Source organism: Rattus norvegicus, chromosome 5 (assembly GCF_021556685.1).
Source record: "Rattus norvegicus strain SHRSP/BbbUtx chromosome 5, alternate assembly SHRSP_T2T, whole genome shotgun sequence".
Lineage (NCBI taxonomy): Eukaryota > Metazoa > Chordata > Mammalia > Rodentia > Muridae > Rattus > Rattus norvegicus.
Window position 1 is genome coordinate 123780341 of NC_141538.1, and position 23300 is coordinate 123803640.

The window sequence follows — 23300 nt, forward strand, 5'->3', positions numbered from 1 at the left end:
TTTGCATTGAGAATTCAGTAATTGCCATAAAAAATACATTACTGGAGAGAATAGTTGTGAATAGATTAATGTAAAAATTAATACTAATTTTCCTCAAAACAAGGAGACTTCTTAGGTTTATTTAGGCCTATTCTTTCTTTTTTACTTTGTCTTTAGAAACCAAAACCTTGCATAAAAGTTGGAATTTGCTACATTTTTTTTTTTAGTTTAACTTAAACATTTTAATATAGAACTCCAATAGAAGGAATGTGGATTGGATGTTACACTAATAAGTTCTAATGATTTCGATCAGGTTATTCGTGAAGTTTTCCTATGCATTTTACTCTGCCATGTCCTGCTTTCAGACACATGCCTTTTTGTTTGTTTTGTTTTGTTTTCTTTTTTGTTAGCCTAAGTATAAATTTTGAGTGTTTATGAGTACAAAGAGAGTGCCTCATGGATTTATGCGGAGTGCTGAAGACCTAGGAATGGTGGGTGAAAGCTAACCTTTAGCCTTTAAGGCAGGGAGGAATGAGTCAAGCATTTGGACTGTTTTTGAAAAGAGTAGATAGCCTGTTCAAGAGTAATAGTGAGTCTCTGGAAGTCTGTAAACACAGGCAGAAAAGCTTGTCAACAGAATTTACTGACAGATCTTAGCAGACTGAGGATGGCAGGCCCTACTTAACAAAGATAGGGCAGTGAATTGTTACCCATACCAAAAGGGCGAGGAAAGGTTTCCAGAAGAACATAGCTTTTCTAAAAGTGGCTTCTTAGACTCTGAACAATGGGATTGTGGAGAGAATGAAATGCAAGTATACTGAGCTCAATAATAATGTATAATGTATGACCTACAGGATTAGAGCTATTTCTCCTCATCTCTAGAATGTCTAGGAAACACCGCAGTACACTTTATTTTTCTAAGAGGGAATACGTAGAGAGAATTTTCCCCTACAAAGGATAATGCTATATAAAGGTAATAATATTGATAGGAAATAATCAACTTAAAGGCATTTAACAGTAAGTACCCATTCAGAATGTTACAGCCTTGATTTTTTGACTTTGAGGGCTCAGTCAGTAAGTAGCTTAAGGAATCTTGAGTCTACTCCTTATCACAGTTGAAAGTTTTGTCGATGTTTTAACTGAAGAATCAAAGACCCAATGGACTAAAGCAAGTTGTACTTCAGTGTTAAAATATAACAATACTCCAGTTTTCCCTTTAGTGGCCAGCGAAAATCCATATATATTAACTTTTCATATTTTAGTGCAAAGTCCTCTTTCATCCCCAGGGTATGGCTACTTCTGAGCCCTTTATTATTTTCACCCGTGCCCACTCCATGCCCCCACTCAGTCACAGATTTTTTTTGTCTTCATTTTTTTTTTCATCCAGTGAGAACTATTTGGTTAAGAACTGACATTTTAAAAGTCCAAGGTAGTGCCTCAATTTAATAAAACTGTATCTGTGCTAAAATATTTATTTCCCTCCAGGAATTTGTGGGGGGAGAAAGCTTATATAATAATCTTTAAAATAAAGTGAAAATACTATACAGTGCAGTTAATGGTAAGAATTGTTTGTAGATTTGGGAACCTTAAAGTTTTCCTTTCTCTTCTTTCCCTTGCTTTTCTTTCAGTAGAAAATGTGCATCAGATGTTTATGTTTAATTGGTTTACAGACTGTCTCTGGATTCTTTTCCTGTCAAATTACAAGGTAATGTCCTTTCACTTAGCAGCTACTTCATATACCTGTACATGCAGTTTATTCATGCACAAATTGTTATTGGGCTTAAGACTGTCAGGTTCATGTCCAGTGTTTAGAAATGGGAAAAGGCTTGATGGAATCTAGAATTTTAAGGAAATAGAAATAATTTTAGAAATCAGCATTCTCCCATATTGCATTATAAGTATGATGTTTAAGAAAGTTGTGTGTACACATTTGTGCAATGTATTTTTAACCATGGTATATTCCTTAGACGTAATGAGTATCACTTAACTGATTGATTTTTGGTAGTCATTTTTTGAAACTGCATTAAGAAGCCTTAATTATGTCGGAAAAAAACGCTGGCCCTAAAAAAAAAAAAAAAAAAACTTTAAACTTACGGCCCATTTTAATATCTGCCTTAATTATCTACTTTAGGAAATTGGATAAATCATCGGCCCTAGCCATTATCAGTGTGGACCTCAAGGCCATTTAGCAGTACAGTAAAACAAACTTTCTACTTGCAAGTATTCTGTCTCCATGCAGTCATGTAGGCTTAGCCATCGAAGAGCATTACTTTACATTTGAAACTTTTGTGTAGTTGTGCAAAATTCATCCGTTTGCAGAGCTGTGTTGCTACTGGCATCACAAAAAGTGAGGAAAACGGAATGTTCTCTGCTCTTCATCTTTGCGCTATTGCCGATTTGTGGGAATTGTTTTCTTGCTGGGAATCACTAAGGGAAGTATTTGTCAGAGCACGCTTCGTGCTTCGTGTTGCTGTCGCGTCCGAGCAACCTCTCTTTTCTGGTAAAAGCACTTCAGAAGTGACCGACAGGTAGAATAGGAGGTATTCTTCTCCTGCGTCGTGAGTACCCGTCGTGAGTACCCGGAGGGGACCTTTCCGGACCTCGCGCGCGGACTGCCCCGGGCCCGCCCCTCGCGCGCTCCCCGGGGACCGCGGCCGCGGGACCGCGCGCTCCCTGCTCTGCGCGCGCCCGCCGGACTCTTCCCCTCCCGTCCCGCCGAGCGGGGCGCCGCGAGGGGGCGGAGCGGGGTGTGGTGGCGCGCTCGGGCGGCTCCTGCGCGTTCCCGCCGAAGCGGCGGCGGAGACAGCAGCGGGAGCCCCGCGGCCCAGGCGCACATCCGGGTTCTGGCCACGACCCGCCGCGGCGATGTGACCCGGTGGCGCGGCCAACATGGCGGAGGTAAGAACGAGCGCCCCTCCCCGGCGGGGCCTTGGTGGAGGGCTGCGGGCAGGAGATGAGGGCCTGCCGGGGCCGGGCCTGCGGCGCCGCTGCCCACCTGTTGTCCGGCCGGGCCGCTGGGCTGGGCTCCTTGAAACTTAGTTGGGCGCAGAGGCTCTGTCGGACTTGAGCCCAGTTGGGAGGCGGCTGCTGAGTGAGGAGCAGGCGAGGGCGCCGGTCCGGAAGCCGCCCTTGGCGCAACTTCGCCGGCCGGCCCGCGCGGCCCGCGGACTCCTCTCCCTGCTCCCGCGAACTTTCTTCCCTCGCGAGCCCAGACGTCGCTGCTCCCGCCAGCCCGCGTCACCCCAGCCCGCGACTGCTGACCTGCAGTCTAGGTGGGGGGGGGGCGGGGGGGGAGAGCAGGCTGACACACCTTTGATTAATTTAGTAATTTTCCCGATAGTGGATAGATGAGCAGGAGAAATTAGCCCAGTAAGCCCTATCCAGCTTCAAGCTTGGGACTCGGTCCCCTGTCAGAACCTCCAAGTTTCTTTTGCACGCTATAGCTCCTGAAAAAACTAAAAACTTCCAAGTCAAAGGTGCCTGTTATTTATTTACCTTTTATTTTACTTTTCTTACAGAAAACTTTTCTTGTTTCTCTTGTCCCTCTGCTGTAGAATAGAACCCAAGGTTCTTGTGCAAGGCAGATAAGCAAGCAAGCGCTCTACCTCCGAGCCACATCCCTCCCAGTCTTAGCTTCATTTCCTAGTAAACAAGTTCCCTTGGTTAGTGTTCTCAGATTGGTAGGCGAGCTGCTTTAGGTGTAATTAGATCTTAGAATGTGCTGTAGGAAATTTTAATATTGTGTCTGGTTTTAAGTCATCAGTTCTGTGGTTTGTTCAATTTTTAATCAGTGAATTTTGTTACTATTTATTCCCCCCGAGTTTCATATTGTTATATTTGGACTTTTTTTTTTTTTGATCTCTCTTGAGGCAAGTCGTGTAAATACTTAATTAATAAAGCAGTAAGATTGCTAAACATCTTCATGGTTTTCTGTCAAGAGCGCCCAAAAATAGATTGAGGAAGTATTTGATTTTATTTACCACTTAGCTCTCAGTTTTCTACTCCTTCATTTGCTAAATGAAGTAGATATTGGCTACTCTTGTTTATGCATAATATCCTTAAGCCTTGGAGTACAGAAACATAAGATGATGCCTTTTCTGTACCAGTCAAGCTTCCTGGAGTAGTTTTTAGGGTGTTAACTTGTGCTTCTGTTATAGAATGACCTTTATATTTATGTCTTTTTTTTTTTTTTTTTTTTTTTTTTTTTTTTTTTTTTTTGCTACGAAGGGAAGAAGAGATTTTTGGTAGCAGGACTTGCTTGCTGCCAATATTGAGAAGACTTAATGTTGCTTAGAGCTAAATGCATTAGGTGTGTTTTCAGTTAAAGAATGGCAAGACATGAGCAGTGAATGCATTACTTTTACTTCACTTAAATGTGCCTGGGTGTGATCCATCAGCCCTCCCTGGGCTTTGGTGTTTGTGAGATCTGACTCCTGTACTCCAAGAGGAAGTAGAGTGTATAGCTAGATTTTTCAGGCATTTTATCAGCTAACCTTCCCTGACTCGAGTTTGCTGGAAATCCACTGCATAGATGCAGTAGTTGTTACGCTGCTGTGCTGTGGCCTCAAAAGAAATGTCACCAAAAAACTGAGTGCAGCGTGCACTTTTTTGTTTTATTAATGAAAGGGGACTGCAATACTGTGATGATTGAAGGAGTGTGCCGACACTGGCCACTTCTTGTTTTCTAGTACAAGTTGCTCTTCCATAGGGATTCCATTCTTTTGGAGAGAGAATAATTAAGATTTGCAGGAACACCTGATGGGTCAATTTTAGAACTTGACTTTTGGTTTCATTGCATTGTTTAATGACCTGTTGTATATTTTATATTCTTAAATTGTTCATAGGTTGCTCTTTGCTTTGGCTGTGTAGGATAGAACCCAAGGGTCTCATAATCTTAAAAGAGTGAAGGAACTTCATGTGTCAACGAAAATATACCAAAATAAAATAGATGAAAAGTAAATTTATAATTTTCCTTGTCTCAGTTTTTTAATAATTGAGGGGTTTTTGGTTTTTCTTGTTTGTTTTTTTTAGATAAGTAATTTTGAAAAAAAATGGTGGAGAGATGATTGGTTAAAAACGTCTTAGCTCTGTATAACCTGTTCATGGAGTTATTCTTTATGATGTATGCAGTACATGTTTTGCATTCTGAACTGTTGTGCTTTTGATTAGGATAAGCTGGGGCTGTGTCCATTTATTTGGTAAATGTAGGGAGACTTGAGGCTTACTAAAGAAGAACGGCTTCAGACCAAAGCTTAGGTATTCTGTTCACAATATGTTGTTCTACTCCACTTCAGAGAATGATCTTGATCCTATTTTTTCTAAAAAAGAAAAAAAAAATACTTGATCTGTGAACTAAAACTGGCATTAATTATGATTGGAATAGATAGCAGTTCTTTTTTATACGGATCTGGTCATCTTTGTGAACTTACAGGAAGTATATATTTAGTGGTTCTTCAATTGTCTAACATTAAATGAATTTGTTGTGCACAGAAGAATTAGTACATGTTCCCCTTCTGTAGTTCTTTTTGGTAATATTTCTCAGTGCTTATTATCTCTTAAGATTACTTAATCTAAAGTTATTGAAGGAGGCTCTCCTAGTTATACTAAAAGGGAGGAAATTACAGAGTAGTTACAGTTTTACAAAGTCAGTGAGAAGGAAAAAAAATATAAGGGGAAGAAATGGTTGATCCTTAGGGTTTTTTAAAGAGTGTGGTGCAGGGACCTTTGGGAACAAGAATTTTGTCATTTAAATTTCATAGTATGTAAACATACATGGATTATAAAAGAAAAAAAAAAGCCACAGTACATTTTAAGATCATTTTTTCACCTGAACCTCACGTCTCTAACAAAATATTTAAATGGACTTTCTTAATGTATTAATTTAAATATTTTCAACAACAATAAAACAAGACCTATATTCCTTGCTTAGCATTATTTGAGTTTACTTGGATTTTGGTTTGTATGTTTTTAAGGAATTGAATTGTGTTCTGTTTCTCTTCAGGGTTTCCCCTCTTTCATAGCAGTGAATTAAAATCGTAAGCAATTGTCTATATTGGTGATTTTCCATTTTCTTTGCTTATTATTTGTTCCTCAAAGCTGTCCACAATAGGAACTCCAGTGATGCCTGATAGTTTTGAAATATTTAATTTGGTGGGACTAAGAACCAACATAACAAACTTAATAACCTAGGTGAAAGAAATAAAAGAAGTAAGTTAATTTAAAGTAATATTGGTGAAACTAATCAATTTCCCATATAATTTAGATGCAAACACTGCCAATGAAGCATAAGTATGTCTTTATGGAAATAAGCAGCTATATAAAAATTTCTTGCTTGATGTTTCAGATTAAGCATGGTATGATGTCAAAAGATTAACAGGTGGCTGGTGGCTTCAGAATTCATTGTGACTTAACCGTTGCTTGGGCTTTTCTGTATAACTTTTTTAGTGAGTGAGTGTGTGTGTGGTGGGGTAGGGAGAGAGAGAGGGACAGAGAGACCGTGCAATAGCTTCATGCCAGCTGGCATTGCCTTTTTCCTGCAGTCATAAATGTAAAAGCGCAGGTCAGAAAACAATATTAAACTTAGCCCACCCTTTGGCCACATTTTGAGTAGTGCATAATGAAAGTGAACCTAGGTTTTAAAGGAACTTAAAGAAATGTAAAGCTTTTCACCATAGAGAAAATGAAACTGATCAGTGTTTATGCACTTGTCCTCTGTAACAGTCTGTAACAATGAGGTCCCAAACCCAGACTTCTGGGTTCCTGGTACTTATCTTCCATAATGCCATTCTTTGGAATGATTCTTCGGAAATCACCTTCAAGTGCCTCCAGCAGAATGGCATTCCTGAGAGGAAAGACAAGTTTAAGTGACATGGAGGAGAGCGGAGTGGAAAGTGTGTGACACTGGTGTGCATCTTGGTGCCCTCACTCCCTCTTTGCTTGGTTCCTCCATTCTTTATGTATCTGATTTATCAAAAACCGTCCTAAGAAAGAGATGGCAACACTTAAAGAAATGGTGATAAAATCGTTTTGAGGGGCAAAGTCACTAAGATTTTTTTTTTGCATTGAAAATATAATGAATCTTTGAACATGATTTTTGTAAAAATAATACTAATATTCTATCTAGTCTCTTCTAGGTTTGGTTTTTGACTCACAAATTAGAGTTTTCTGTTTTAGTGAATTGCACAAAAGAACTGAACATGGTTGAAGCCCTGAGGTTAAAACAGTGACCTTATCAGCATCACACGGGTGTGGAGTGGGGAGGCATACTGGAGCAGTTTAGTAGAGTTCCTGCTCTCTTTTCAGCCTGTTGTTATCTTTGATGTCCTCTGCCTAGTGTTAATGCTTTCTAGTTTACTTAAACATGTATGGACCAAAAAGACTAACTTTTTAAAATTATAATTGATAAATAGTTAAAAGTACCAGTTTTTAAAAAGATTTTAAAAGACATAGAATTCCACAAGACAGTCCTTATTTTCTTTTTAAAAAAGAATGAGTAATGCATGAAAACAATTAAAAATTAAGCAATATCTGCTTCCTGACTCATTCCCTGGATGTAGCTGTTACTACTGATTTTATTAAACTCCCAATATATATTTTAGTATTTTCTCCCTTCTTTTATCCCAAACACAATAATTTGTCTCGTCATTTTATTACAAACTCATGGTGTTCTGTTACTTGGAAGAGCTGTGTATCATTTCTAAACTATGTAAATAATGAATTTAAAAAATTTACCCAACTCTTTGCTTTGAACAAGCTAGGGTAATAAGTCATACACACACACACACACACACACACACACACACACACACACACACACGCACGCACACACACGCATACATGCACACAAATACCTTGATATATGCCTATAGGCATAAAGGTAGGCTATGTTGAAGTTGGTAAAAGATACCCTGATTACAATCATTCGTAATTTTTTACAATAATAATGCTTGAGTTTATTTTAAGGACCTTTTAATCCTCTAGTTCTTTTTTATGTTCATAAAAATATTTTTTAAATATTGATCTAGCCTGTCTTGGTGAAGATGGTTAAATAAGGATACTAGTTCCTAAAGAAGCATAACTGTTGAGCAAGATAAATACCAATTTGTTTTTACATTTTAAACCTGCTTTGAGCTGGTAAAACAATTTAGAAATAGAAAGTAACAAGGAAAGAAAAGAGAACAGAGAGGTTTGTCTTTGTCTTAGAGGTGTGAGATATAGAGATGAGCTGTGGAGCATAGTCTTTTCAGTGCATGACCCACGCTTACTATTGTATGAAATGAGTGGACAGAGGAGGTGCTGATGCCACATTTATGATTGAAGTAAGATAATTCCATTTGAGAATGGGTTGCACTATGAGTGTAAATTCTGCTGTTCTCTTCATTTATAAAAATGCTCTTATTCTTATTCTTGAAACCAATGTATTGTGATATTAAACTCAAGTTCATTTCAAAAGGTTCATTTTTGTCAATTGAGTAAAAGTATTGTTCACAATAAGAGCTTTTAAAATGCTTGTTTTCAGCAGGTAATGATTTAATTGGATGCAGTTAACTTACAATAAACTAATCTCACCCTTCTCTTAAACTGATAAAATTTTATTTGCAACATAAAGTAATAAAATGCATAGACACTTAGCATGTCCTGTCCCTTTCCAGTTTGTGAATACTACCTTCCAGCAAGCCCAGTATGTCTGACAGAATATTAGTTCTCTTTGAACATTAAGAGCTGTGTTCAGTGGAGTTCCCTGTACTCAACCATGGTGCCAGTTCTCTAAACATAAGTAGGCCCCTTAGGAATAGAAAGTATTTACAGCCTTTTCAAAACTTCAAGCTAGCAACTATTTGCTGATAATGTTCATCAGTATGGTATTATTACTGTTGGTGAGAGGTTTCTTACAAACTGAAATATGCAGCCTCCATATTCAGTGCCCCATTATTGATAATAGCTAATTCCATTAAACCTTTCCCTGTCCAGTAGTATTACTGTTAGGAAACCCCCCTCCAAGCCCCTCTCCCCCACCAAAGACAGGTCTCACTGTATATTTTTGGCTGGCCTGGAAGTCTGTAGACCAGACTGGTCTCAGACTCACCAAGCTCTGCTCCCCTCTGCCTCCTGAAGCTAGGATTATTACCACGCTTGATTTCAGAAAGATATTTTTTTTAATCAGAAAACTGTAAAACATTATTGGAATGTTTTTGTTTTTTTTAAATAATGTTCTGGTGGGTTTCTCTTTGAATCCTAATCCATAAGAACTTGTGGTGGTTGTTTGTTTCAGACAGTTACTTAAAAATGGAAATGAGTGACAAGACTTTTATTTGGTACTGATCAACTTGGCGCCGCATGAAGTCATTAAGCGCTGTAATGGTCCAAAGGTTAGGATTTATAGTTGGGATGAAGATTTTAAAATGTTTATTTGCTGGATAATTTGTATGGTGCATACACCCATTTTATGTCAGGATTGTGTAGCTCTGCCCTTTTATGGTTAGTATTCTTTTGCTAGCATCCTGCTCTCCAGCTTCCCATCAGAGAAACCAAATTAAGTTCTATTGACTGTTCTGGCTTGGTAACTTTTAAATAATGATGGTGTGGTATAGGAAGTGCATAATACTGCCTCAGAGTTAGGGGTTGTTGATGATGTTAGAAAAACCATGCTGAAGCGATGAATTATTCTCTTACAGAAGTTTAGAGGTAAAATTGGACCTTTGCAAAAGTGTACCTCAAAAGAAGCCAACATAGATCACTACTGGAATCTGGAATGCTGCACTTATGACAGTAACATGACGTAGGCAGCTTTCAAAAATGGAACTAAAATACCTCACACAGATCTGTCTAAATCCCTGGCTCTTGAAAACTGAACATTTTCTCCATTTGTTTATTGCTTTGCCTCTTGGCCCTGTTGTGTTTAGTAGAAGAAATAACTCTTAAAATGCTCATGGTTTCTGCCTTCTCACAACATCCATACGTAGCTCTGGATGAACAGGCATCTAAGTTCTCCCAAGTTACTGGATTTGTCTAGAAGGAATTCATGTTTGAAGATAATTTGTTTATAATTGTAAGTTAGCTAAATTGAGATAAAATAACCACACTGTCTAACAGCAGTTAGTTAAAGTAGTTGCTACCAATTTTATCTTCATGTTTTTCTATTTATGGTTCTGTTACTGAGTGAGCAGCACAGTGATTGTGTGGTTAGTGCTGTACACCTGTAAGCTCTGCATTTGGAATGCTGATATCGATGCCAGCCTGGACTTCAGAAAGATTTTACCTCACTAGAGGCGGAGGGGAACCTAGTTGTTGGTAGAACACTTGCCTGGCATGTACATGTCTGAAGCTCTGGGTTCATTCCCTAGTACCATGGTGGTAAGGGAGCGGGATTTTCTCCCTCTTCCTTTCCAATTGTTTTTTAAGCTTTAGAGACCATTTGCTAGCAAACTCGTGTATAGTTATTTCAGTATAAATAGGAGAACAGCTATTTTAAAGATTTTAAGATCTAAAATCATACCTGTTAATTCACCTATATTTTGAGGACTATATTTGCTTTTAAAATGTAAATTAATTCTATATTACTATTTTTGCCTCTAAATCAAGTTTCAAATGTTTCAGGTTTTTCTTTCAGGTTTAAGCATAATGGAAGGGAAAGAATATGAAAAATTAGACATTAAAACTTACTGTAGTTTTTGGTGTCATTAGTCAGGTAGTTCTTACAGTGTTTATGAAGGTATGCTACACAAAAATGCTAATTTGTTTTCTTTTCCCTTCAGCCATCTGTTGAGTCTTCAAGTCCAGGTAAGTATTTTTTATGTGTTTTTATAATCCTGTTTGACTAACATTTGTCCTCTTAACGTAAAGTCTAGAGGAGCTAGACTGCTATCTGACTTGCTTTTCTTCTGAATGCTGCTTTTTTTCTGGGGAAAAAGAAATGGATGAAATGTTTGCCTGCCCATGAAGGTACAGGTGAGGCTGCTGAGTCCATCTTCCTGCTTGGGCTCTCGTTCCCCTCTTTGTCCTTCTCCTCCTCCCTCCCTTCCACTCTTCTCAATTGCCATATGTGTAAATTTCTTACAGTTTAAAATTGCTATTTAATTGAAAGTATATGAAATAATACTTTTGAAAATGAGTTAGATTAAAGACATTTTACTTGAGAAAAAACTGCTGACACGTTTACCAATGAGGGGCATAGTGAAAAAAGTAGGCCAGCCATTCAGCGCAGGAATGGTGTTGTAAACATAAGGATTTGATTTTAGATTTGAGGATGGTAGATTGTATAACTCTTACCTGTTTGTCTAGTAGGATTTTTATATTCTCTCTTCAATACTGAACACATTGTTGTACTCCTCTGAGGGAGCCCTCTGAGGAGTTTGTTTGAAAATATCTCACATATTAAATATTTAGCAAAAGTGTAACATCATGTTGCTGAATTTTGAATATTAAAGCAATCAACATTTGTATTGTAATTTTTAGAAAGTTTTTTATGCACTTCACATGAATAGTCCTTTTAATAAACCTGGGTGCTTTCTATAGACATAAATTGTTATGTTCCGGAGGTTGGATTCAATCTAAATACTTCGAGTGTTCACTTTACGTTTGCCTTTATCTTTATATCAGCTAAAAATTTCTTCCTTTGTCTGTATGCCCGAGTAAAGCGAACTGGTCTTTGTGACTTTTTTAACTTTGTGGTTTATAAATGAGTTCAGGATGGTAGGAGTTAGAAGTAATCTGAGGTCAGAAAAGTGTTATATCACTATGTTGGTTGTGGGATATGGAAATATTTCCACTGTTTTTTCTTTCAAAACCACAGAAATAAATTTTACTGGTTTCTAGTGTCTATTTATGTAATATTTAGATTCACTAGTCTTTAGATTTTTCTTTTCAAGGCATTCGTCAGTAAGTTTATAGATACCAGGACTTTAACAGGAGGGACATTTATTGCTGTGCACAGTTGCGAAGAGTTACTGAAGTTGATATCATTAAGGATAGAGGCCTTAAGGGAAAAGATGCTCAGCTGTCAAAGTTTGTCCTGCTTTTCATGGCATCTGTACCTGGAAGTCAGTGCTGGCAGTCATAGTTGCACAACTGTGCTAAATGACTTGTTTGTAGACTGTCAGTTTCATTCAAAGTGCAGACACAGTACAAAATCCTTATATGTAAGAATTATAGGAGGAGAGGGGTTTTTGTTTTTTAAGTGATTAAATAGGTAAGCATGATACACTGTAGCCTAAAGTTACCTCTATGCCTTTGAAAAGATGATACCTTTTAGTAGTCCAAAAGTAGATGATAAAGCAGTGATTTAACTCCATAGCAAAGTACTTGTAGGAAGCAAAAGATATCCTTATTAGTGAGCTCTCTCTCTGGAAACTGTCCCAGTAAAGGTTCTAGCATCTGACAGACAATAAATAGGTGTTTAGTTGCTGCATACAAATAAGGTAGTAAGAACTCAAATCAAACAAACATCAAAGTAGTTAAATTTACAAGCTTATATGTGCTATGTATCTGGGAAAGAAGTTGGAATAAAAAGAGAAGCTCATTTACACTTCAGCATTCAGTATAGTAAGGGAGTGAGTTTACGGGCCTTCAGGTAGAACTGTCATAAATGATGGCAGACAAATGATAAAGACTTCAGGTAAGTAATGTGACATTCATGATTTGGTACTAAAGTTGTAATGATTTTTGGCAATATCCATATTCAATAAGAATCGTGTTGTGCTTAGGTTAATAATATCCAAAAGAGAGGGATAGAGATGTAATTTTGGTGTGTGGGTGGGTGTTTTGCCTATATAAATGCATGTACAGTGCACATGTCCTCACAGACTACATAAGAATCCTCTAGAATTTGAGTTAAGGTGGGCGTTAGAAACTGAATCCAGGTGCTCTGCAAAAGCACAAGTCACTAAGCCATCTCTCCAGCTCTAGTAATAGAGCTTTTTTGGTTTTTTTGGAAGAGTCTTCGGTCTGCAAGGGTGAATATAAGTGTAGCTTGCTCTGTGAGAATACGTCATTGTTGTTTGCTAAATGTCAGAAGAAAGGTTTCAGGAAAGTGAAAAAAAAGATGATAAGACCAAAACTCCAAGTTAATGGTCCTTAAATTATGCTCTCATGCTAACTCTCTTATGTAGTAGTTCAACTGCTAGAATACCAATGAAATTAAGACAGTCTCTTGTGGGTTGGAGAGATGGCTCAGCGGTTAAGAGCACTGACTGCTCTTCCAGAGGTCCTGAGTTCAAATCCTAGCAACCACATGGTGGCTCACAACCATCTGTAATGAGATCTGATGCCCTCTTCTGGTGTGTCTGAAGACAGCTACACTGTACTTACATATAATAAATAAATCTTTTTTTTTTAAAGAGTCTCTTGTAAGAAATTAAGACAGGATGCTTTTCTATAAGTCCTTCTGAAACTTGCATAATGACTAATAGCTCATCATTAAAATCTAGTATAAAATAAAATTGAATAGCATTCAAACACTTCTCAAAAAGCATTTTGTCTGCCATGTGCTTTTCCTCCTGTAAGGGTATACAGGTCACACATGTTATTAAACCTAGGTTCTCCTTAAGTGTTTTTAGACACAAAATGTGTAGAGGACTTAGGGGAAGTTTGGAGCTCAGTAGTTAAGGTTGTAGCTAGGGCTTGGCTCCATCTTTGCTGCCCATGCTGGTCCTGTGTTTAGGAGTGCTGCTTACATTCCTTAAGCCGTGCATCCTCCCCTCCCCCTTTCAAGTGGGGGAAAGTACCTACCTTGTACACTACTTCAGGACTGAGAATGTTTGTCAAATGATTTTGCATATTATTTGGCACATAGTAAAAGAAATGGTTCTGAAAATGTGAGAGTTGACTGAAGGACTTAGATCCATTGGTATGCCCTGGTTTCTTCATTTTACTTACTGATTCTTTTAAACAGAGCTAGACACGGATGCTGGCCTGTGTGTTAATGCAACCCTGAGCATGGCACACTAGTTTATAAGCAAGCAGTGCCTGTGCAGACTGAAGTCTTGGTTTGGCAGTAATCAGTGTGGGAAACGTCTACAGAACACCCATGTTCCCACTTCTCCCATCCATTTGAGGGTAACCCTATTGACTCTAGTAATATTTCCCCTTCCCCCCCAGCTAGGCTAAATATTGGTTAGGATATACAGTTTCTTTGAGTTATTTGAACTGCCTTTGATAAACATTGTATATTTCGTCTTAATACATTTTACTCTTAATAACCTCTGAGTTAACTTCAAATCAAAGTCAGCTGCATAAGTCCAAGATAAACTACTCAAATATTAAAACATGTTTTCAAGGTACTGTTGTGATGTAACGTACATTTTCACTAGATAGTCAGGTGTTGCTTAACAGCAACATTGATAAACTCAGGTGGTTATACAAATATCAGCATACCTCTAAAAGCCTACCACACACCTAGACTGTGTGGCATAGCCACTGTAATGTATGCAACCTGTCATTGACCTAAAGTTTATTCTGTAATAGATGATTGTATTTTCTGTCGCCAGAGTGACTCAAACATTTATCTGGTGATCAAACAATTGTTTTCATTTTGTTCTTCCCTCCACATAAAAGACCATTCTTAACTTGATAGAGCTTTTTTTTTTTCTTTGTAACGTGAGTTTCCTGATTAGAAGATCACAGCAACATTTTTAAGTTACAATATTCTACCCCCTTTTTTTCAAATGTAATTGAACATAGAGGTGACCCATGGCAGTTTCTTGCAAGAGCTTTTTGCGAGTGGGCATGAGTAAAGGTAATTTTTTAAAGTAGAAACATTTACAGTGTCTGTCTTTCCTGGTCCTTTTCGACATTCATCTAGCCCCAAATAAACAGTGCATATATACTGAAATAGTACTGGTAGGATGGCTGACTCTGGCTTACCATACATCTGAAAATGTTCTCTCCTAGGGGGCTCAGCAGCGTCAGAGGACCATGAGTTTGATCCGTCAGCTGACATGCTGGTTCATGATTTTGATGATGAGCGAACATTAGAAGAAGAAGAAATGATGGAAGGAGAGACAAACTTCAGTTCTGAAATAGAGGATCTTGCGAGGGTAAATGGCCTTTATTGGGGTGAAGTGGTGCAGCATGTGGAGAGGGGGTCACTGGAGACTCTGGTGCTCTGTTTATGTGGGAAATTTTGCTATAACCATAGGTGGGGTATTTAACATTTGAAGTTGAGACTTTTAAAATGGATAAAATAAAGGAATTCAAGTAATTTTCGGTAAAGTATACATCTGTGTGAGAAATGGACTATGAAAGAATCCTAAATTTTCTCTCGGGGACCTTTTTCTTCAGTTATTGCATATTTTATTTACCCTCTTCAGGGTGAGTAGATAGCCTAAATGCCATCAGTTTCCTTTTAATTAAAGTTCTAGATTTTGTCTTGTCTTTGGCTATCAGGTTTACCTTTGGCCTTTATGGTCCAATCAGTACTTTTCTTTTTGGAGAACTTTTCTCATTTGTGTTCTCTGACTTTTCCTATTCTCCATTTTCTCTCCGCTGTCCTCTACACGTTCTTTTCACCTACACCTTCAGGTTTTTGTTTTGTTTTGTTTTAGGTTTTTTGTTTGTTTGTTTGTTTGGGTTTGGGTTTTTCCAAGTCATGGTTTCTCTGTGTAGCTTTTGCTGTCCTGGAACTCAGAGATCCACCTGCCTCTGCCTTCCCAGTGCTGAGATTAAAAGTATGTGCCACCAACACCTGGCTTACATATTATTTTGATTATTGGTGCCAGACGTATACTTCAGTTCTTGTCTCTCTTAGAGACTTGCTCAGATGTATTATGAAGGTCAGCTGCGCCAGAATGTGCAGTGCTCACTAAGTACAGCAGATCTCCCAAGGGTGCACTCCTGGTCTACATGTGCACAGAGCAAGTTGGAGCCACGTGCACACCAAGTCTAAAAACTACCTAACTTTGTAGTTCATGGTTTCTGTTTGATAGTTTGTACTTCTGGATTAGCATTAATATTTCTGGTTTCATTCACCAATTTGGCTTTTCCTTTAGACATTCAGCAAATACCTCTAAAATTGTATACATTCAAAACAAAACTTAGTATTCCCTCATTACTTGTTCTTTCTATAAAAAACTGTCACTTTAAAAAATACTTATATTTATTTATTTACGTTGTTGCCTAAGTCTGGAACTAGGAAGACCTTTTCCTTCATGACTAGCATCAAGTTTATAAATAAGCCTGTCATTCCTCTCCACTAAAATACCTCTGACCAGTTCTTGCTTCATATCTACCTCACTGGGTGTTTTCTATCCTAGACTATTATGACTACTTTCTAAATGGTTTTCCTATTTCATGTGTTATTATATGCCTACTAATATATTTCTATTCAGTATCTGTAATAACCTTTCTAAAGTTTAAACTTTTATTTCAATCTCCTATAATTAAAAGAAAATATAGATTTCTTAATTTTGGCTATAAAACCAACTGCTTGATAGGACTTTTTCCATTTACCATAAACCTCCTATTAGGTTGTACCTTACTAACTGCTTTTATTCTTGGGCTAGTTCATTTGTTCCAGCTTTGAGTTTTATTTGGCTGGCACTCTGGGATCTGGATTCTCTGCCTTCTCTGGATTTGGTGTTGCCATACCTGTATGCTAATTAGAAAATGCTATATCCTATTCAGTATAGTTTAGCTTTGATTTCACACCATAGTTCATGCACATTTGTATCTGTAGGTAATACTTATGCCCTTCATTAATTTCATAAGGTAAACTGTTGTTCTCTAATAAAACTTATATGTATGACCTAATATATAAAGAAAATTATAGCAGAAACAGTGCTAGTATTTAGGTAGAGAAAAATGGAGGGTATTACTCTTGTACAGTAATTATCTGTGGTTAGAATTTAGTTGGGGATTTGAAAGGAGTCCTGATACCATTTAGTTAAATCTTGCCAGGGTCCTGTTTGGATCATTTAGTTACTAAAACTAGCATTATCCACAGGGCCTATGTATTTTTTTTTAACTTTGTCCCGAGAACTGAATTTATTTTTGGTATCTATATTGCGTATTGACTATTACAAAGGCTCTCACTGTACTGGAGGTCAGGAACAGTCTTTGAAAGGAACAGAGTAGTCAGTCACTGCTGTTTTCTTCTTTAGGAAATGTTAATTTAAATCTATAGAGGTTAGATAAGGGAAGAAAAGGAGAATAGAACTAATCCTATTTTTTCATCTCCAGCAGTTTTACAACTCAGAATCTCCTGACTTCCACATAGAACCAAGTCTGAGGTTTCAGTAGCTCCATATCTAGAACTTTCATAACCTGAGGGTAAACAGTGTGTTAGATTTCATGTAGTTAAAAGCTTTATAGCCATGAACCAAACCAATATCTTTTAAGAAGTAAACCAGTTTGTCTTCCTGATTACTCATTTGCTTATATAGAAGCAAGACAGCGGTGGGGGTGGGATTCATTTTGAGCTTTCATTTGAAGTCTGTCTTGTTTGTTTGTTGTTGTTTTAATGTAATTATGAACAATCTTCACAGTTAATTCATTCACAAATAAGCAGTAAATTCAACAAATTGCACTTTCATCTGTTTGCGTTCTTTCAGATCAAAATCAACTGAATAAGTTAAAGATAGCTATTCAAATAGTCGAATCCTTGGAAGGTAGTTTTAATTTCATTCAACTTGAATTCTAAATTTTTCAGTGAGTATTGTTGATAACGAGCTTTGATGTGTACAGTCATAGCTGTGTACCATCAGTATAAAAGATGTTATGTAAGTCTTACATTTAAGTATTCTAATAACGTTAGTGAAATGGTTAGAATTTATTGTGATATTAATAGGAGTGTTAAAGTTATTCACATAAAGTGTATAAAGTATTTGTTTGCTGTAAATTACCAGTAGCAAAATTTAACCCTTTCCAGTACTCTGTTAAAATTCAAGAGACCAAGCATGAGTACAATTCTAGTAATACAGTCAGAAGTCAGAGTACTGTCAACTACGTCTATATATTTAAATGCATTGTAAAAGGAAATCTAACAAAATCTATGCTTAATGTACAAGTTAAAGCATTGGTCACATTTCTGGTTCAGCTCTAAAACCTAGGGATCAAGGCTTTCACTAGAGTGCACTCAGCGACTGCATAGTCTAAACCTTGGAGTGACAGGTGTCCTCCGGCTCTCATTGTGTCACTTGTCTGAACTCTCCTAGCCAGTGTCCAGTTAGCTTACACAGATAGAACTGCCCCACTTACTTTTAGAGTGTTTACACACCTATTTCCTAATGCACACTGTAATGTCCATCTTTTTTATTTATGTGTCTGTCTTTATCCCTCATAGTCTTTTCTACTCAGCCCTTATCTCAGATTGCATCAGGATAATGAACATTTAACCTGAAGTCAGATTTCAAGAAAGAAAATATATGTGCATTATATAAGTAAGTAATAAGTCAGTGAGTTAGGGAATGGGGCATGTACTTTTAAAATTGCTATTTCATAAGCATATAAATTGATGGACATTGTTGAACTTTCATCTCTATGAAGACGATAATGAAAGCACTTGGCACAGTGTCTGGCATGTGATAAATTAAATCTCAGTTGTATCATTTCTGCTCTTCCCAGAGAAAGCTGATGCACAGCTGTGAGAAGGTGCTCTGTGTCCTGTAGCTTTTGTTCTCTGTTATCCTTTTTCTATGTCCTTACTCTTGGATGGTGGAAAAAACACTGCTTCTTCATGCAGTGCTTCAATGTGAGTTCAGTGAAGTCCCTTAATGCTTGGTAGAATATAGATTTTGATAATGAAACTACCTCTAAAATAGGTGATCGATAGACCCTAGTACAATGATGTCCAATTGATACTCAACGTCACCTGACCTGCTATTAACATGCACCACCCCATTCCCACCCCATCTCCACATACACAGATGTCTACCAGTCTCTGGTTAGAATCGCATGAGCGCGCGCGCACACACACACACACACACACACACACACACACACACACACACACACCCCATGTCAGTCTGTTCTTTGACCCAAGGTTTAATGTCTTCAGTTTGTTTGTTTTTCCATGTGTTCTCTAAGAAAAATGCTGGCAAAATGCTCTGAAAGCCTCAGAGGAAGCTACATTGTGTTCACCTTTTAGCTAAGAGACTAGAGGAATCCAATAAAGCCCATCAAGGATAGATTGCTGGGAAAGTGTGGGCTGCCGTCTCAGAGAGGGTCTGCTTCTAAAACTGTCTCTAGTTACAAATAAAAATGGGCTTCTAAGCGGCACACCTTTTTAACTCTGACACCTATAAGCTGAGGTAGAAAAGACCATGCATTGGAAACCAGCTTAGGCTACAAAGTGAGGTCCAGGTCAGTATAGACATAGTGAAACCTTTTCCCGAAAGACAAAAAACTGTGTGATACTAGTAGGAACTTATCTATTCTACTTGCATTCATGTTTTCCTGTTAATCTTCTTTTGGTGGTGGTAGGGGGGCATGGTCTCAGCTCTGCACCCCAGCTTGTCTCTGTACTAACTGTGGAGTCCAGACTAGAACTCCACAGTTCTGCTCTAAGGCCTATCTGGTATGTGTCCTGTCTGGTCTCCCTGGTGCTGATTGTACTAGACCTACACCACATTCTATCTGAACTTTTATGAGTCATGTTCCTTGTACATTTTTTCAAATACAATACAGAAACATGGCACTTATGTTCAGTAAACTATGGCTGTGAACATTTTCTTTTTTCAGCCATCGAGCTTTTTTTTCCCCTCACTTTGAGTAGTGTTGGATACTGACTCAAGTTTTTCATGTGTTTTAGACTTTTGTACTTTTCTCCTTAGTTATTCTGAAAACTATAACTAAGAAATAGTATTTATTAGCTTAGGTTGCATACTAATGAACAACCAAGAATAGTTCTGATGAGTAAAGCTGACCATAGACAGTAACCACGAGGATCAGACCTGGACAAAAGATGGTCATTTAAGAAATCTAAGTGTAACAAATTAAATTTAAAAACATTGTTTTGTTTTAAATTTAATCTATGATTAATGTATTACGGATATTTCCATAACCTCTATATTTTTGGAATAATAATGGGAGAGGGTATAGTTTTCATTTACTAGGGAAAGCATAGTAAATATGGAAAGCTTTTATCAGGAGGGTTAGATGTTTTTAGTTTTGATGCTTAAGTGTTTCTCATCTGTTGAAATGACTGTGTACCAGTTCTGTCACTGACCTCTCTACTTGAGCCCCTTCAGGTATTGGTGAGGTCACTTTTTACCCCACCTCTGCCCTTCCTTTAGAATATTGGAGGTGACTTGAGATTTTTGAGGAATAATGTTTTATGAATTGAGTTGTACTTCTTATCTATGCTACAGTGAAGAAAACAGTCTGTGATTTAATTATTCTGTTTTTCAGAGTGAAATTCCCTTCTATACAGTTAATATGTCATCTAACCTTTTTGTAAGCTATTTGTCATGTTAGTGAAAGATTTTTAAAAACAATGTCTAAGCTTTATTTCCTGGACTATAATCACTATATCAGCTATAATCACTGGAAAGGCTGATTCGCTGGTTATCTTATCGTACACTTGTGAAATTAGTGGTCTTTTGTACTCATAGATGAAGCCTTACTTGGAAGTTTTTAAAAATAGATTAGAGACTCCTCACCTAAGACATTAGGCCAAGATACTCTAGAGTAAGACCAACATCCTGTTCTATTGATAAACTTTCAAGCTGACTTTAATCTCTTTAAATAAGGCAGATTGACAGTCAGGACCCTGAGTGGGGGTTGTTCAATATGTTCTAGAGTGGACTAAGTACTGTGGTCTATTCAGAAGATGATTTCAAAATAGAGTATGCCATTTAAACGAGCTCTGTTAAATTGTCACTCAATACTCACTTCAGTAGTAACATCCATTGTCCTAAAAAATGAACTAAAAAAAAACAAGCTGTTTATGAATTCTTAAAGCTGTTAAGAGTTATAGTTGTAAACTGTTGTGTTAGTGTTTCTTTCAGTGTGTCTCTCATACATGGCTTTAGTGGCTCTCTTATTAATGTTATAACTTCAGTCGCTCGACCTACTTCTTACTTGGGCTGCCCAGTGATTTTAAGGAAAATTACAGGAGCTGGAATTAGGAGGCCCAAGGGTTAAAGTCTTTAAACAGCATGCTCTGTATCTCTGATTTACTTCCTTAATATGAATGAAAAAGTAGCAAACATCTGGTAAGATTAGCTAACTAAGGAGACTAAGTACTTTTGGCTACCTTCATTCTTGGAAAAAGTGAAATCAAAGCACATAGCTCAGGTGCTTGACCACTAGGAAGTGCTCTGGAAAGGCTGTTGAATGTGTATGAAGAATCTCCTTTTTCTAACCTCTTTTTACTGTTTCTCTGTATTGGTTTTGAAGTTCTGTTCTGTGTAAGTACTGACTCCTAATCTCCATTTTCAGTGTCCTTGGTACAGCTTAGATGTCCATGTGCCAATTCCTTCAATACCTTAAGTATGGTTTTGGTTATACATTTAAAGTAGCACAGTGTGACTGTCAGTTATTTCATGTGGCACAGTGATGCCATGCTCGGTGCAGCATTTGCTTGTCAGACCATGGCATCTACAAGTTATTAGACCCTTCAGAACCGAGCTCTCTTCCAAAATGCTCACAGGTTGATTTACAGTGTACAGTATAAATATCAAATGGCCTTTTCTTCCTATGAGGAATTTACAGATTATAATTACTAGATTTGTTTTGTTTTGTTTTTAAAAATTTGGGTGGTGGTGGGGTGTGTGTGTCTATGTCTGTGTGTCTGTGTGTCAGGGTGTGCATGTGGGTGAGGTGCCCAGGAAGGTCAGGGGTGTCACATCCCTTGGAACTGGAGTCATAGGCAGTTGTGAGCTACCCAGTTTAGGTGCTGAGAACTGAATCCAGGTCCTCTGCACGAGCAGTAACTTCCCTAAACACACGTATACACCCCTGCATGAATTCTAATGATGGGAGATTAATTTTATGTTACCAACTTATGTTACACATTGCAATGTGTGTTTTTGTGTATATATATATATATTCCCATGCAGAAATGTGTTTGATATGTGAGCTAGCTAGCTATTGATCAGTAAAGTACATGATATAAAATATATTATCTTACATGATATAAAATATAAAATATATAAGAGCACCAGTTCTCTAGGTTCTAAACTGACATGTATGTCTTTGTGTTTGTATGTATATGTTCAGATAATTTGGGTTAAACTTTGATTTTTTTTCTTTTATAATCAGAATTTATTTTTCATGATGCTTGATATCACTTGATTAGTAACTGCTTTCTGCAGAAAACTGGTTTTATTTTTCCAAATAAGGCTATTCTTCATTTTCTTCACAGTGGGTATGTCTTTTGGAGGGATTGAAGAAGGTCCTGACTGAGACCCTAAGATACACTAGTAAGATTATCAACCTTAGAGTTAGATGATGAAAATGTGACTATATTCTACTGCAGTCTGTGTGTGTGTGTGTGTGTGTGTGTGTGTGTGTGTGTGTGTGTGTTCATAAAGAAACTCTTTAATGTATGTGCCCATGTTTTCTTATTTATGTGATAGTTACTGTAATAGTTTTGTAGATATCAGTGCTGGCATGACTTACATGTAAATGAAGATTACTTTAGAAAAGTATGGATGACTTTGTATCATTTTGTGTATAATGTCTGTTCCTCCAGTGTGCTTCATCTGAGCAGGGATTTAACCTCCCTTTCTGGACATACAGAATTAGATGACATGCTGTTTTCTAATTACTCCTCTTTGTCCCAAATGATTTAGGATACTGTTCATAGTAATCCATATATAAGGGCTAACTGACTGTGGTACATGGACCAAATAATTGCAAAAATTGTAATTGATTTCAGTCTATTGACAATGATATATGGACCAATTAGAAGTGGTCAGTTTATAGAAATAAAAGAATGGGTTTTCATTTCTCCTTTTCATAATAATTTGAAATTTTCGAACATATTAGACATAACACACATATACTCCAAAGAAAACAAGTGTCAACTTAGCACTGCACAGATTTATAAATCCTAGCATGGAAATCCTAAATCACTGATCTCAGAGATTGACGTGTTTTGATGTATTTAGGAAGGCGACATGCCAATCGACGAGCTTCTCAGCCTCTATGGTTATGGCAGCACTGTTCAGTTACCTGAAGAGGAGGAGGAGGAGGAGGAGGAGGAGGAAGAAGGTGAAGATGATGAAGATGCGGACAATGATGACAACAGTGGCTGCAGTGGGGAAAATAAAGTAAGTTAGTGCACACTCAGTAGGTTCTGTCTTACATACAGAACATTTATTTCCCCGGGTCTCTGTTGGATTAGTGAAGCACAGAGAGCACTAAACTCTAAATATAATTTTCAC

At 37.5% G+C, this 23300-nt stretch overlaps 1 protein-coding gene across 36 annotated transcripts in view; it reads left to right on the forward strand.

Annotated features, from left to right (window-relative positions):
• The window catches only part of Mier1 (MIER1 transcriptional regulator), a 51315-nt gene that overhangs the window by 2205 nt on the left and 25810 nt on the right, over window positions 1-23300 (forward strand). For 9 of the 36 annotated variants that reach the window (XR_015619720.1, XR_015619719.1, XM_087549146.1 and 6 more), the window contains 3 exon segments: window positions 10734-10758; window positions 14866-15011; window positions 23025-23186. Coding sequence is in view for 33 of the 36 variants with exons in the window: in XM_087549146.1 (XP_087405272.1) it covers window positions 10734-10758; window positions 14866-15011; window positions 23025-23186 (333 nt within the window). In the remaining 3 variants the exon portion in view is untranslated. 36 annotated transcript variants of the gene reach the window in all.